This window comes from Zalophus californianus, chromosome 9, assembly GCF_009762305.2.
Source record: "Zalophus californianus isolate mZalCal1 chromosome 9, mZalCal1.pri.v2, whole genome shotgun sequence".
Lineage (NCBI taxonomy): Eukaryota > Metazoa > Chordata > Mammalia > Carnivora > Otariidae > Zalophus > Zalophus californianus.
In genome coordinates, this window is record NC_045603.1 from 134,736,569 (window position 1) to 134,752,296 (window position 15,728).

General features: G+C 57.1%; 1 protein-coding gene across 8 annotated transcripts in view; it reads right to left on the reverse strand.

The window, feature by feature from the left end:
- The window catches only part of PFKFB3 (6-phosphofructo-2-kinase/fructose-2,6-biphosphatase 3), a 76,070-nt gene that overhangs the window by 5,323 nt on the left and 55,019 nt on the right, over positions 1-15,728 (reverse strand). For 3 of the 8 annotated variants that reach the window (XM_027594039.2, XM_027594038.2, XM_027594036.2), the window contains exons 2-16: positions 14,034-14,159; positions 13,035-13,131; positions 12,298-12,364; positions 11,666-11,740; positions 11,242-11,298; positions 8,936-9,060; positions 8,033-8,240; positions 7,606-7,752; positions 7,341-7,445; positions 5,843-5,972; positions 5,076-5,138; positions 4,885-4,949; positions 4,053-4,115; positions 2,869-3,042; positions 1,375-1,397 (exon numbers count right to left, since the gene is read on the reverse strand). In XM_027594039.2, the coding sequence (XP_027449840.1) occupies positions 1,375-1,397; positions 2,869-3,042; positions 4,053-4,115; positions 4,885-4,949; positions 5,076-5,138; positions 5,843-5,972; positions 7,341-7,445; positions 7,606-7,752; positions 8,033-8,240; positions 8,936-9,060; positions 11,242-11,298; positions 11,666-11,740; positions 12,298-12,364; positions 13,035-13,131; positions 14,034-14,159 (1,525 nt within the window). Of the gene's footprint in view, positions 1-1,374; positions 1,398-2,868; positions 3,043-3,939; positions 4,116-4,884; positions 4,950-5,075; positions 5,139-5,842; positions 5,973-7,340; positions 7,446-7,605; positions 7,753-8,032; positions 8,241-8,935; positions 9,061-11,241; positions 11,299-11,665; positions 11,741-12,297; positions 12,365-13,034; positions 13,132-14,033; positions 14,160-15,728 lie in introns of those variants that run through there. The other 5 variants (XM_027594040.2, XM_027594042.2, XM_027594037.2 and 2 more) reach the window with 4 other exon arrangements.

Genomic DNA, 15,728 nt, shown 5'->3' on the forward strand with positions numbered 1-15,728 from the left:
ATCCAAGCAGCTCTGGGCGATGCCCCATGGGCCTCAAACGTCAGAGGTGCCCCGGCCAGCGGTAGGTGAACAGTGCCTTGACTGCGGCCAGAAGCCAGCACAGAGAAGGCAGTCAGCCTTCAGGAGAGGTAGACGGACCCATTCAAGTCCCAGTTCTGCTACTGACTAGCTGGACGGCCAAAGGCAAGGGCCCTACCCTCGTCCATCTGGTAAAAAACGGACAGAACTGCCCTACAGACCTCCTGGAGTTATTTTAAGGCCCAAAGACACGGAACATATGCAAGCAAGCCCATTCTCCGTGAGCTGTAAAGCATCGCAAAACAGATTTCGCTGCAGGTGGGGCCACCTAATCCCAGCATGATGCTAAACAACCACTTTCCAAGAACAAGCCACACTTTCAAGCTCACCAGGCTGGACTCCTCAAGCCAGTTCCATTTCTGCGTCAATTAGTCAAGGTCACCCAATCAGCAAAAAGGAGGATGGGCAAGTAGTGACCGGAAGGGCTGGGGCAGAGGGTATATCACAGCAGCTGTTAATGGAACTCCAAGATGGAAGGCCTCGGCCCCTTCCGTGGGGGGCCGCCGGAGCGGTGGACACACTAAATTATCTAGCAGCTTAACAGAAGCTTAACCAGAAATTCTGACACTTAACCAGAAACTTCCTGCAGAACTCCGGCTGAAGGGCAGGGGAAACCAATGGTTCTGATTCGAGCGCTGCACCCAATCCTGGTCGTGACCATTAAGGCTAAGCAGATGCTGGTACAGGACAACCAGATCCACAGCAATGGTTCCCAAACAGACCTCCCCAGAGAGCTAGGGTCTTGGAGCCCCCACAGGAGTGGGTCTCTGCTTGGACAGAAGGGAGAGCCTGCAGGGTTGCAGGCCCACCACACCCGCTCCCCGCCCCCCCACCGCCACCCCAGAGCCTGTCCTCCTCTGTTTTGCAGACGAGGCCCTGGGTTACTTTTCCTTTCAACATGAAAGGCCTCTCCCAGAGGAGGCAGAGAACTTAAAAGATGATGCATCGGGCATAAGACCCAGCCTGGCACCAAAATCGGACTTGAGGGAAAAAGGTAGGTTTATTATCAAGCCAGGCCCACTGCAAGTACTAACAGTTAACGAGGACCCCAAGGGACATGCAGGAAGGCAGCTGTGGCAAGCGGGGCAGCAGGACGCGCCGGAGACAGCGGGGCCACATTGCTTCTTGCAACTTTTTCTAAAACTTCATGAATCCCTTCCCCCTCCCCCAAGGCCGTCTTTCTCTGTCAGATATGACCAAAACTGTCATGGTCCTCCACACTTTATCAGGCGGGAGGCCAAACTGGCAAGGAGAAAGAGGTGCGAGGAGCAAAATTAGTCACAGAAAAATACTTACAAACAGGCTTTCCCTAGCAAAGGCTGCAGAGAGAAAAAGTGGAGAGAGAGAGAGAGAGAAGTCAGTAGAGGGACAGGGTACAGGCCCCGAGTCATTTGAAACCAGGACATCCTCTGCTGGGACCAGCCCGGCCCCACCCAATGGCTTCCAGACTTCCTGAGGATCCGGCCTGCCAACCTCCAAGGACTGTCCTGTCAAAGTCGGGGGCGCCCCAGCCGTGCATCCTCCGTGACCCCGCAGCACAGGCCCACGTGCCACCCAACCCCGGCCCAGGCCAGTCCCCCCAGCAAGCATCTGTGGCAGCAACCTCTCCAGTTCCAACCGTGACCCCACAATTTACGCCTAAACTGAATGTCACCCACAAACCACTTCAGTTCTCGGTTTCCATACAAGGACACGATAACATCTTACAGCTAGTGCCAGGGGCGGCCACCACCGTGTGAGACGCTCAGCACGAACGACCTCGTCTGACCCGCCTTTTGCAGTAAGTGCTATTTCCCCTTTCCAGAGACGGGAAAACTGAGGCCTGCAGCGGTTTGGTGGCCTGCCTGAGGCTGCCCGGCACTCTCCCCCACAACGCCAAGTCCAGACACCACGAGATTCATATGAGCTTCAGGGGAAACGCAGCAATAAAGTTTGGGGGCCTCGGCACTGAGCTCTCAAATCCGATTTGAGATTCAGCCTGTGAGTTATTTGTGAAGAGCCCAGACGTGGTGGGTGGAGATGGGGGGCAATCTTGAGGAGGCCCCCAAATCCGTGCCTGGGAATTGCTAGGTCTCTCGTATTGGCAAAGAATCCTGGCTGCCACCGAGGAAAAGATGCTCTTCTGAAAATAAGTCCTAATGCCCAAGAACCAACATCCGTCAGCTTTGTATCTTCACAGCAAACTAAACTAGTGAAATCTAGCCGGGTTTTTGCTTTTTAGTGTCTTTACTACGTGGGGTTATGTGGCATCCGTGCTGTGTGAGAAAGTCGCTCTTCCCAGGCCGTCCTGCGAGTCTGGCTGCCCAGGCTCTACCCCGGCTCTGGAGGAGAACATGCTTTTCTACAACGGGGGCCGTGCCAGGAAGCAGGGAGGGAGGATTCCCAGCCATCAGCCTGGGACAGAAAAGACGTCCTCGGGCCATGCGTGGCCAATGACCCAGAGCCAAAGGGAGACTTCTGAACTAGGCCTTTGTCTTCAATTTTGTTTGAGAAAAAAAGTATTCGGGAATGTGAGTGGGACCCAGACACCCGGCCATTTCTCCTGCTCTGCCTTGTTTTGCCCCGGGAAGAACAGCTGCTCAGAAAGGAGGCGTGCACGCGCGCAGCCGTGGTCAGCAAGGAAGGACCCCAGGGTGCCACGAACCTCGGTGCGGGGGAGGGGGGCATCCCCACGGTCTCTCCCTCCCCCACCCGCACACACAGGCCTGGGTCTGAGGCCACCGCTGCCCCCAGGGGGCTCTCCTCCTCCCACCCCACACTGACTGTGAGAAAGGAAAGGGGTCAACGCACTTGTCCGGGCAGCTGCGTGGGCACCTCCGGGGGCAGGCAGTTGGGCAGGGCAGCGGAGGTAGAAGCCACATGCTCCTCAAAGCTGTTGATGCGAGGCTTTTTGGTGGGCTCGGGGCTGGCTAGTGGGGTGACACTATTGCGTCTCATGAGCGGGTTAGGTCCCTTCTTTGCATCCTAAGCGAGACAAAGACAAAAGAGAGAAGGCGACAGTTACGAGGAGTGGGGAGGTAAATAAGCCAAAAAAAAAAACAAAAACAAAAACCCAAACAAAACAAAACAAAACAAAAAAAAACCCAAAACCAAACAAAACACATTTCTCTACTTCTGGGTCTTACAGACTCGAGACTGACCACAGGGCCTGACCCTGGGACCACGGGGTTGCAATTCTGCCCCGTGACTCCCAATTGGTAAGAACGAGGGAGGATGTGCTGAGCCCTCTTCCCGAAACATTCCAAGACGCCCACGCGGACAAACGCAACGTTCACAAAGCAGGCGAGGGACGGACAGCAAGACCAGCTCTGCGGGCAGTCATTCAGGGACAGCAGATAATGAGATCAGAGGAAAGAACCTTGTTGCCAGCCTCTGAGAGAGCCGAGAGAGGGGAACGGAGGCCTGAGTACGCGGCTCGGGTCACCACGGAGGGGCGGGGGGGGAGGAGCCAGGGCTGGTCCCCCCCGCCCCAACACTGACCGCGAGCCAGGGTGCGCACAGCAGACACGGGATGGTTCCTGCTCCCCATCACCACACCCCGGCTCAGGACGAGACGTGCAAGCCTCGACCCCCACCAGGAGAGCGAGGAGGCAGAAAATCGGAGGTGGGGGCAGAAATGGCAAGCCGGGGCCAAACACTAGCCTTCCAATCGAGTGACCACGCAACAGGAGCGAGGACTTCTGTCCCAAGGCCCTGGGACCCTGAAGCCTGCAGCCCAGGAGCCTGAGCAGAGGTCAGTCTCCCTCAAGACACTGCCCCAGTCCCACACAGCGAGGTGCCCAGGGACCACTGGAGCCCAGCGGAGGCCCAGCCTCGCTGGCGGAGTCGGGCTGGGAGGCTGCTCCTCACCCCACCACCCACGTTCAGAATCGGGGGCCGCCACAGGGCCAAGCCTCGCTGTCCATCCTCCTTTCCCTCTGGTCAACCAGCCAGGCAACAGCTGGTGGTGGGAGCTGGGACTTTCATGCCAAAACCTTGTGGCCAAGCTCCTTGGGAACAGGGAGGTAGGTGTCCTGTGCGGACGGGAACATCACACTCTGTGGAAGAGAAAAGGGTCAACTGGCAAAGCGCTGTGGTTTGACAGATAGTCGGTGGAAAGTAAACCCAGCGTTCCTTCCCAACCACGCCCGGGCAGCGGACTGCTGTGCCCGTGGGGCCTCCGACCTGGCTGACCTCCAAGGGTGAGGCCTCCCCAGGGGAAACCAGATGCCACCAGGCCTGGGGTCTCCTGAAGAAACCTTCCACTCACCGGGTGGTCCGTGGAGTCCCTACCTCACAGACCACACCGCCTCTCCAGTCCCACCCCCTTGCCACAACTTTCGTCTTCTTGCTAATTCTGCACCTAAGCGTACGCAGACAACTGAGCGCACTTGCTAATCCCGTTTGCACCGGTCACTCTAAACGCGAAAGGCGTCTTAGTCGCCCCAAAGGAAGACACTGGCTGTGCTACGGTTGTGCTTACAAGAGCAGAATGTGTCTTCCGCTTTAATACCCATTTCCTGGGTTACGTCAAAATGGGGGGCGGGGGTAAGTATGGAAAAGTAAGAAAAAGAAGACGCCAAGAAGCCACATACAGAGACAGGGCAGAAACACATGAATGAAAAGGAAAGGCAGGGGAGAAAGTCACAAAGTCCAGCCGATTTCCAACAAACTCCCTCAGCGAGAACCCGGTGCTAAAGGACACAGGTGTGCAGTTACAGGCAATGTGACGTGGGGGCGTCCCCAGGGCTCGCACCCACGGGCCCTGTCACTCCACAGAGTCCCTCCCGGGATGGGGGATGGAGGGGGATGCCGGGGTGCACTCACCTCTGACCTCTCCCGGTGCGTGCTCACAGACTCCACATGCAGGTAGATGGACTCTACACGGCAGCCTGCGTGAGGGTGGGGACAGAGGTTGGCTTCTGGTTCAAGGGGACAGGCCACCTCCACTCCAGAGCCACCAGGAGCCACTGTCCCAGGGAAGCAGGGCGTGCCAGGGGCTGCGTCACCACACTCACCGTAAGCAACAGGTGTCAGTTTGAGGACGGTGTGAAGGGGGCATTTCAGATAAGGCATCTCCTCTGAAAAGAACAGAAAGGGCCTCACGATGAGCCACGAGCCTTGAGGACGGACACTCACAGGTCCCCAGGGAGAGCTTCGGCCACGGCGTCGGTGCCCTCGGGGTCCCGGCCGAGCGTGTCTCCGTCCCCCACCACCCCACGCACAGGTCCCCTCCTGCTCAAGGTAGGCGGCCCTCGGAGAAACCCCTAGCCAAAAGAACCCGCTCAAAGCCAACCCCAAGCCCGCCCTCACGCAGTGCGTTAGAGCTCAAAAGTCATTCCGCAGTTTAGGTGCGTGGGGATTCGGGTGGAGCTTGGATAAGACACAGGCTTGAATTTTAAGTCTCTTAAGTCTCATGAATTTTCTGGGTGCTTTGTTCTTTAGAGGTGGGCTGAAGCGCTGCCCCCGGCCCCCAGCCCAAAGCCCCTGAGAAGTGAGGAGCTGACGACTTTCGGGAGGCTGTTTCACGAAGCCCTTAAGCCCATCAGACTGTGCATCAGCTGTGCTCCGAAGGCCTTCCGAGGGCTGGCTGGGAAGCCCTGGGCCGGGAGGCTTGCCCCAACAGCCAGCAGCACAACAGATGACCCGTGTGGCCTGGGTGGCGAAGGCCTTGGTCTGCAGCAGCCCCACACTCCAAGGCCAGTCTCCATCCTCCCTCCTGGGGAGCCCAGCTGGCTCCTAATCGCCCCCACCGCCCCGAGGCGGCTTGGGAGGAGGGCGGCACCTGCACTCTTATCCAGGAAGTAGGCCAAGAGGCAACGCAGGACGGCCTGATGGCAGATGACCAGCACGTTCTCCTGGCGCTCCAGCTCCATGATCACCGGCTCCAGGCGCTGGACCAGGTCCTGGTAGGACTGCAAGACAGACGGACAGGGATGCTGCACTGGAACAGAGGTGCACGCAGGAAGGGTGGGGGCCACGCCTTCCTGTGGTGAGAAACCAGAGGACACGGAATCAACTGAGAATCGATCCACAGCCAGTGGTGTTTCCGTGGTGCACTCCTTCTGGGCGCCGGGGGACCCACCTCCACTGGCTTCCTAGAAAAGGGAGACTGTCCCCCTGTGGGTGAGGATGCGAAGAAGCAGTCCTCCGAGAGGAACTTTGTAAACCATCCTCTCTCACGGCTGCTCCCTGATCCTCCACATGGGGGAGGGAATGACATCCTGACACACGCTTATGACGTGGAGGACGCTTGAACACGTTACACTGAGTGGAAGACGCCGGACACAAAAGGCCACGTGTTGTACGACCCCATTTCTACGAACTGTGCAGGACAGACGTGTCCACAGACACACAGAGTAGATCCGTGGGTGCCAGGGCCTGGGGGTGGGGGGGGCGGGGGGTCACAGGCTGCCGGTTCTTTTGGGAGCGATAGAACATTCTAAAATTAGTGGTAACAGTTGCACAGTATCGTGAGTACACTAACCACCACTGAATTGTCTACTTTAAAATGGGGAATTTTATACTGTGTGAATTTCCTCTCAATAAAAAGAAACTGAAAAAGAAGGGGCTGATGGGTGGCTTTTAAAAAGGACCACCACGGCTCCCACTCACGCCACTCCCTCCGTGGTCCCCCTGCTTTCTCTTACTAATCAGGTTCCAGGAACGGGGGCCAGGGCCACAGAGGAGGGCAGCGCCCTGAGCACGAGGGAACGGGGCAGGACAAAGACCGAGAGCCTGCAGACAGCAAGGACCCACTAGCGTCCCCGGCGGCCTGCAGCAGACCCCCAGAGCACCCCGCATGCCAGAGGCTCCGTCCCCTGCTCGCTCGGCCAGACAGGGCCACACGTGGCCGCAACTCAGTGAGTACACATGACCTGAGATGACACACGTCTGCCACCTCGCCTGCAGCCGGGGGTGGGGGGTGTCCCTCGTACCGAGCGAATGATCGCCCCGACTGACGCCGTCTCCCACATCACTACGTACTCTTCAGAGAAACGCATCTCGTGGCTGCTCACTGGGAAATACAACCGTACTGCCTGGAGCTGTCTACAAGGATCGGTTTAGGAAGACTGGACGGGAGCTGAGAGCGCCAGGAACAAGCATCGGAAGGGGTACACGGGAGGCTGGATGCAGAGCCCTTCTGCCCCTACCGCCCAGAGCCCTCGGCTACTGCGGCCCGTCGCCAGGAAGGGGGCCGACTGGGCCCCCCACAGCCCTCCGCGGCCCGGCCTGGCCGTCACACGCCGAGAGCGGGTGCAGGGCCCCGCCAGCGCACGTACCTCCCCGGTGGGGTAACGGTAGTAGTACTTGTCCTGCTCCCGCAGAGCATACTCCTCGGGGTAGGTGTCCTTGATCTCCTCGTACGTCATCTCCTCGCAAACACCCTGGTGGGGACACCCAGACGTCACTGCGCATCGCTCAACACAGCACGTGCACGTCTGCAAGGGCCCTCACTTCGGGCAAATTCGGTGGGAAGAGACCTCCACTCCGCCCCCCGCGCCCGCGCCCTGCCTCCCACGGCCGACGTCGGGTCCCCGCACTCACAGCATCGATCTCGTTGAGCGCCTTCCACTGCTCGTAGGGAAGATGAAGGGCTTCCGCCGTCTGGATGGTACTTTTCAGCTGGCTGGTCCACACCTTGAGGTCCTTCAGGTTCTGCTCCTCCACAAATTTGCTCAGGGCATTCGCGAACTGAGAGGGCACAGGACGGGAGGGACACGCGCTGGACTCAGGCTCCTGCCCTCCCCCCACCCCACGAGAAGCAGTGCAGGACTCGTCCCACGCCACGGCAGCGACATTGCTCTGCTGTCATCAGATCAGCGAGGAGGAGCCCGGGAGCCACTGAGGAGCAGCCCCTGCAGGCACATCCTCCCCGAAGACCCGGGGACCACCCCCCCACGCGCGCGCTACACCCTTGGGGACGCACCCCATCCCTCAGCAGCCCGCCCTGTCCCCTGCCCAGCCCCCCTACCTTCCTGCCCCTGCTGGACAGACCCGAGTCCCCTCCGATCTTCCCCTGGAGGTTGTGCTCGCTCTCGCCGTGCCGACACAGGTAGATGGTGCGGGGCTGCACGTGGATGTTCATCAGGTAGTACACAATGCGGCTCTGAATGTGGTCCTGAACTCTGTTCACCAAGAACCGCCGGCCCACGTCGATCACCTTGATCAGGGATAGGTCCCTGCACAGGAAGGCAAGCAGCTGAGCCGCAGGGCCCGGACCGCACGGCCCAGTCCAGCCGTCCCGCGTGTAAAACCCGGGGCCCCAGGCCCGTCGCAGAGACTCAGCCCCAACAAAACCACCACGTCGGGCCGTGAGCTCTGTGAGGGCACAGGATGCGAGTCTGCCGTCTCAGAGACAGAGAGTAAGTGTGCAGGGGTGGTCAAGAGGCCACTGCCTCCCAGAAGAGGGGGGGGACAGCAAAGCACGAGAACAGAACAGAAAAAGGAAGGACACAGCAAAGGGACAGGAGGGGCTCGATGTGCACCTTCCACACCTCAACAAGGTGAGCACCGAAAACACGGACACCGAATACGCAATCAAGGATTTTTTTATTTTATTATTTTGTAAAATATCTTATTTATTTATTTGAACGAGAGACAGAATGAGCAGGGGGGAGGCGTAGAAGGAGAAGGAGAAGCAGGCTCCCCGCTGAGCAGGGTGCCGGACATGGGACTCGATCCCAGGACCCTGGGATCATGACCTGAGCTGAAGGCAGTCGCTTAACCGACTGAGCCACCCAGGCACCCCAGGATTTTTTTCAAAAGATGTTTTAAAAGAGAACTGACGAAAGTATCCAGGAGCAAGTGCTTTGTGAGGACAGCAAGGAAACACTAAAGCGGGGGGACTCAGAAGCGGTCATCTCTTAGGAATCACCTGTCACATTTGTCGGGGTCGAGGGGCTGATAGCTGGCTTCATAGCAACTGATTCTCTTCATGAAGTCGTCCATAGCTTCTGCTGAGTTGCAATCTTTGTAATCCGGGCTGGAGATTTTAACTTCCTGTAACACCACAAAGAGGCAGCTGATGAATCACGCTGTGAAGGCTTTCTGCTTAGACGAAGCAGGATTTGGGGCTTGCAAACAGGGAGAATACAGAGCAGCTCAGAATAATGATGATCCTACCCAGCATTTAAGAGGAAAAAAAGAAATATACCAGGGGTTGAGTCAGAGCCGGATGATTACACTGGGAAAGCACCCACGGGAGACAGAGGATCGCTCCCCGGCAGGATGGAGACAGGAAACCCACAAGGATTCTAATGAGCACATCTGAATGGGCCATGATTCGGGATCAACCCAGTAGCCAGGTCGCCACCAGACCGCCAACCCTCAACTCAAGTTTTGGATAAGCACAGTAGGCTGCCGGTTAGCAAAGGCGCACTCTGGAGAAGCTAGCGAGGCCCTGCCCTACGCACCAGGCACGATTCTTCCTGCCACCACCCACATGGGGCAGCACGTGCTTGTCACTCGTCCCCAATTAGTACTTCTCCACCGGGCCCACACGCCCTGTCTTTTCGAAGGTTTGCTCTCCTGGGAAGGAGGTGAAGCAGAAACAACCCTCGGACCCACCATCTCCCATAAGTGATAGGTCTGAGCAATGGGGCAGATTTGAGGGAAACTCAGAATTTGTTAATGCAGGTGTTCTCTTCCTCTACAACAACTAGTACTGCCACAAGAGAGGCCGACACTCTTCAAAGACCCGAGTTCAGTAGGGAGTTAGGTGCTTCACGGTGCAGAGTCTCAGTCTGGGGAGATGAAAACGTTCTGCCCATCGCGGGGGGTGACCACTGCATCAGAGATGTGAGCGTGCTGAGTGCCACGGGCTGGAACACTTACACGGGTCAGACAGCAAATCTGGTCTTATGTATATTTTACCACAGTGAGAAATGATCTACGTTCCCAAACCCCTTTCTCCCTAGCAAGGCCGCCACAAAGAGCGCAGTGGGAAGGCCTAAGCTCCAGAGCTGCTTCTTGGGCTTAAGCAGAGCCACAGATTTCTGAAGTGGGGCAAATGACCAGATGTGTTAACAGAGCACAAGATAAGTGGTGAGCTTCCAGCCGAGCACGTGGGGACTGCTCACTGTGGAAAAATTTAACCGTGCACCTGCACTGTGCCTCGCTACCAAGTGGGACTAGGAGAACCAAACCGAAGAAACACAGCAAAACCCTCTGTTCAGATTACAGCAACTTCTGTCCTACATCCCTGTACTTTGAGCCTCTTCCTGTGGACGCGCTGAAACTAATCCAGGCTGATTTTCCACAATTTGAATAGCCCTTCCTGAAATATGAACTCATTTCTTAGAAACGCCTGTAAATATTCCCACTACCTTGCAGAAAAGTTCCAATGCCAGAAGCCAGTGAATCTTCAGCAACCCCCTAAAGACGCACGCTGGTGTACAGCAAACCAGAACCTTCCCTGTGCACGCATCAGACCTGCTTTTCATTAGAGACCCATCTTATTCTCATGTATTTAAGCTGGAGAGAAAATTACCTACTTGAGAAGGTGACCTGTAGTAAAGTCTTCATGGTAACGGTTTCCATTTACGATATGTTGCTCTCGAGTGGCAAAATTTTAGAATTAATTAAATTAAGCTGCCAATTATCCTCAACGGATCTGAGCAAACCTCCCCCTTGGCACTGGGAGAGGAGAAGGGAAAGTTGCAGATGCAAAGGCAGGAAGACTGTTTTACTACCTCCATTCTTCCCACTCTTGGGGGCTCTGCCTTTTACGCTGGCTGCGTCCTACGGAGTTTTATCGATACTCGATCATTCTTACCGATTAAGGACCTTAACAGCTAAAGAGTCCAGCCCGCTTTCTCCTTTCCCATCTGGAGGGTTAAGTTGCCCTTTGTCCCAAGCAGCTCTGTCCCCACTCGGCTGCCAAGTGACTGCCACTCACAGAAACTGTTCCCAGTCCCCTGCTTTATCTCTTATGTCCCGCAAAGACTGCTTTCTGCCAAATGTCGGCAAGGACCCCAGATAAAGCCAGTCCAGGTCACAGAACATGCTTCTAAATTAAATACCACTCTGTACTTCCCGCCTCCCAGGACCCCACCTCTCAGACAAAACCAACAAGCTGGGATAGTCAGCTCGCTCTCAGCGTCTAGTTATTGCTCTGGGCCAGATCTGGTTCCCCACTTTTCTCTCACTGCCACCCTAGAGTGGGGTCCTGTGTGGTCTTACCATGATGTTGGAGGCTACAACCATAGGGTCATCGCACACAGACTCAATGAAAAACACCTGGAAGAAAGCAAAGCGAAAAGTTAGGAAACAACAAATGTGATTAACACAAAGGGCTGACTTTGGTGTCACTGTGATGTCATCACCACATCTGAGGAGGAAGTACCCCACTTATAAACACCCAAACACATAAAATGAACCACTTGCTCAATCCCGAGTCCTTCACCCTCCCTGCTTCCTAGTCACGGTAACCCCTCAGAGGCCCCACCGGTAAGGCCCAAACTGTAGGCAGCAAAACAAGGGCAGTAGGAGGTAAAGAACCAAGCATGGAGCAGAGGTGCCCCAGACATGGGAACCAGCCAATCCCTCAGTTGCTTGTTTTCCCTGCTCCTGCATACTCCAGAGCAAGACAAGAAGTCTGGCTCACCTTGAAATCATTTTCTTTGGCAAAATGAAGGATCATGTGTCTCCTCTCTCTCGTAGTATTGGTGGCATCGAAAACCTAATAGGGAGACGGAAGGGCAGTGAAGAGAACCCAAGTTTGAGATGAGTAGTATTTACCAAACCACAAGTAGGTCAGCGTACTTGTCACCTCTAGGTGTAAGCCAAAAATGTGGTTCCAGGAGAGACCACGCCCTGCTCCCCCCCCCGCCCCTCCCACTGCCTCGGGCACTCAGGGACAGATGGGCAGGTGGGAAGAGAACTTAAAGCAAATGAACAACAGCAAGGCACGGGGGAGGGACCCTGGCTACCATGGCGGGAGCCACCCCAGGTCCAGCCTGCCTCGGAGGCTGGGGCCCTCACAGAGGAGCGGGTGCAGAGCACACCAACCAGCTGTGCTCCGAGTCCGCTCCCAGTTAACCACCTTCCTGGGTCCGGTGCTGCTCTAGCCCCTTGCCCCCCCCCCCGCCGAACTCTCAGGCCCAGGCACCTGCCCCTACTGGAGGTGTCCCTGCAATGGCTCTCAGCACTGCTCTGGCCCGCGTCTACATCTTCCTCTCTCCAGAGCACCATCCTGCTACGATGCTGGAGCAGAGCTGGCCAAGTCCCCAGACTTACCGCAATTTGGCCCCCTTCCTTCGTCAGGTAACTTTTGACGTCTCTCAGGGCAGCTAGAGCACACTGCCTGCAACACACAGAAAGAGAATCCATGCCTCAGACCAGCCCAGCCCGCGGGGGACACCCAAGCAGCCCCCCCACTCCTCGTGACGAACAGAGTGACCGGCAAGTCTCCCGCTAAACTGCTAGGCCCAGCCCGCACAGACCCAGAGGCCTCACACAGGTGGCTAGTCACCCTCGGGAGACGATGCTCACGGCTGGCTGCGCTCTGAAATCTCACGGGGAGCTTTTACAGAACTGAGGCCCAGGTCCTGCCCAGAGATTCTCACGGCACTGGGTAGGGTAGGGCTGGCTTCAGGATCGCCCCAAGCTGCCAGGTGAGTCTAAAAAGCTGTCAGGGCTGGGCACCATGGCACTTGGGTTTCATGACCCCTCTGGGCTTAAAAAAAAAAAAAAAAAAAATCCTTTTCAAATGTCAACAGAAGATTTCCCACAAAAATGATTTTGTTCCTTCTCAGTGAGACATGGCTGTTGATCTCTGTCAACCGTCAGCTGAACCGGACCCCCTGGGGGCAGATGAAAGAGTGAGTCCCACAGAGGCCAGGACTCGTCCTAAGACACTCGGAGGTGGGGCCGGACCTCCTCCCACAGGCCCGCTTCCTCTTTCCCTCACAGAACCTGCCCTCAGGAAGCAAAGCGAACGGAAGTCCAGGCCCCCGCAGCAGCCCGGGCCTTACTTGCGGACTTTCATGGCTTCCTCGTTGTCGGGGCGGAAGAAGCTGTAGGAGCTGTAGTGCTTCACGGCCTCCCGGCGGTACTCCCCGACGTTGAACACTGCAGAGGCAAAGACAAGGGCCCTCAGCTGACCGCCGGGGAGGAAGGAGCCGCACACATCCGCAGCTCTCTCGAAAAAAGGAAACCACGCCAACACACGCACGCCGACCTGAACGAGATGGCGCTAAGACACGGACACCGGGGGGTGGACCCCCGTGCAGGGCCGTGAGCCGGGAAGGCCGCCCGGCAACCCCAGGCCCAACGCTGCTCATGGCGGCCTGCTTTCCCGCCGCCCCGGGGCAGTCCAGCTTCGGGAGACCGTGTGACGCGGCGACGGGGGCAGGGATTTCTGCGCACGGCCCCCAGGACAGCGCGGGGTCTCACGCCTCCCCCGGGGTCCAGACCGGCCGTTCTCCTGCTGACCTGGCAGCCCCCGCGCGGCGCAAGCACAGGGCGCTGGCGGGGCACTCACTGTGTGACACGCGGCGCTGGGCACTGCGGGGGACAGCACATGCCCAAAGGAGTTCGGCCGACCTCACGACCTCCCCCGGGTCGTCGCAAAGACTGGTCATAAAGAGGTAACTGATGGTATGCAGCCCTTTATGACAGTCAGGAGAAGGATGTCACAACGAAGTGCTATTGGAACTTGAGGGGCACGGCTCCCCACAGACCATGCAGCCAGAGAAGGCTTCTTGAAGGAGGTGAGGGCTGAGCTCGGCACGTGGGGGGCAGTGGGGATGACACAGCAGCAGGTGGGAAAACACCCCAACAAAAGTTAGGGTACGTACACAGCGCGGTGAGTGACACAGCCAGAATGGGTCCCCCACAGCCACGGGGGACAGGCCAGCCCCAAAGTGGCCCTGCAAGGCAGGTCCCGGCAGCCATTTCTCCCTGTCTCAGGGGTAGGCGAGCAAGACTGCAGCAATCTACGTGACCAGCCTGGCCCCGGCCCGTGGCCTCACCTTTCGTGGGGACGCCAATCCAGTTGAGGTAGCGAGTCAGCTTCTTTGAGATGTACGTCTTGCCCCGGGCTGGGAGGCCCACCATGACAATCACGGTGGGGGAGTTGGTCAGCTTCGGCCCACAGGCTAGGGGGAGAGCAAAGAAAGGTGTGAGAGATGAAGCAGCGCACGATGATGAACGAAATCCTGTGCCCCACGGTGAACGTTCAGGAATTCTGCAAAAATTCCTATTTCATTCCCACCTCAAAGCCCTGGGCATTTTACAGTCCAGCGAGGCCAAGAACCCCTGTTGGCCAGAGACCCCAGCCCCCCAGTTATATGTCTCCATCCTGCTTTCAGGTCATGCATGGCAGGGGCTGTCCCAACCCCAAATACCAACCCGATCCCTGAGGCCCCTAAACCCAGCCAGGAACCCCGTTACTAACCCCAAAGCAGAGGCACTATGGGGGGGGGGCATAAGGAAGGGACTGCCCAACACCAGTGGGGGTGAGGTTAACAGTAGGAGAGGTGTTTCGATAGGAAAAAAACACCAGGGAGGGCGCCTGGGTGGCTCAGTTGGTTAAGCGACTGCCTCCGGCTCAGGTCATGATCCTGGAGTCCCGGGATCGAGTCCCGCATCGGGCTCCCTGCTCAGCAGGGAGTCTGCTTCTCCCTCTGACCCTCTTCCCTCTCGTGCTCTCTATCTCTCATTCTCTCTCTCTCAAATAAATAAATAAAATCTTTACAAAAAAAAAAAAAAAAGAAAAAAACACCAGGGAGAAAAGTTTTCACTGGGTTTTAAGAAAGGAACCCAAAGAACCCTGGTCTGGACACTTAAGGTGCCGTATTTCCTTGGCTGGTGTCTTGCCCTTGAGACTCTAAGGTGACTCCAGCATCCTGGTGACAAGAGTGCCAGGGGCCACCCATTGGGAGCAAGAGACCAGCCACCTGCCCACCCCCAGCCCAACAGCACTGCCTGGTGCTCGCCGGCTGCCACAGTCAAGCTCGCTCTCCCGGGCAACTACCTGGCATTGCTTCCTGGGCACCGGCCACATGGATGCCGGCAAAGCTACTGTGATCACACCACAGATCTAGGCAGACGTCAGGTTTAGCCGGGGGCTCTGTGTCTTCCTAAACAAGCGAGTGCCAAATGGGGAAGGAAGGAGAGCCACCAGGCCACTGACAGGCACAGGGTTGAAGGAGGACACCTCCCCTAAGCTGGACGCCCTAACACGGTCCCGTGCCCACCCAGCCTGTGACCAAACTGAGATGACATGTCCAAACACCCACCATCCTGTTCTAGGATCTGCCCCCTGGACCTGTGGGCTGGGGGCAAGGAGGGAGGAAACAAAGCAGAGAGGGAGCTGTTTCTTCTTTCATGTTTTAGACCATCAGCGACCCTCTCCATGCAGAGTGAGGACGAAGAAAGGCCATCAGGGGCCGGGAGACATTCAGGAGCCATAAAAGCGCTTGGCTGGGATTCCCCAGCTCCCAGGGGCTGGGGACAAACAAGTCTGTAGAAAACAGGCATTTCCCTGCCCAGCAGAAGTACACAAATAGAGCAAAGAAGCGCCAATGGGCTTTCTTGAGTCCGAGGGGCAAGAAGAGAAAAGTGCTGGCCTTCCCGAAAACCAGTGGGGACGTAAGACACACCCTACCGTTTGCATTGTGGCGGCTGCAGGTGACTCAAGAGCAAAGTCTTCTCTTATGCCTGGA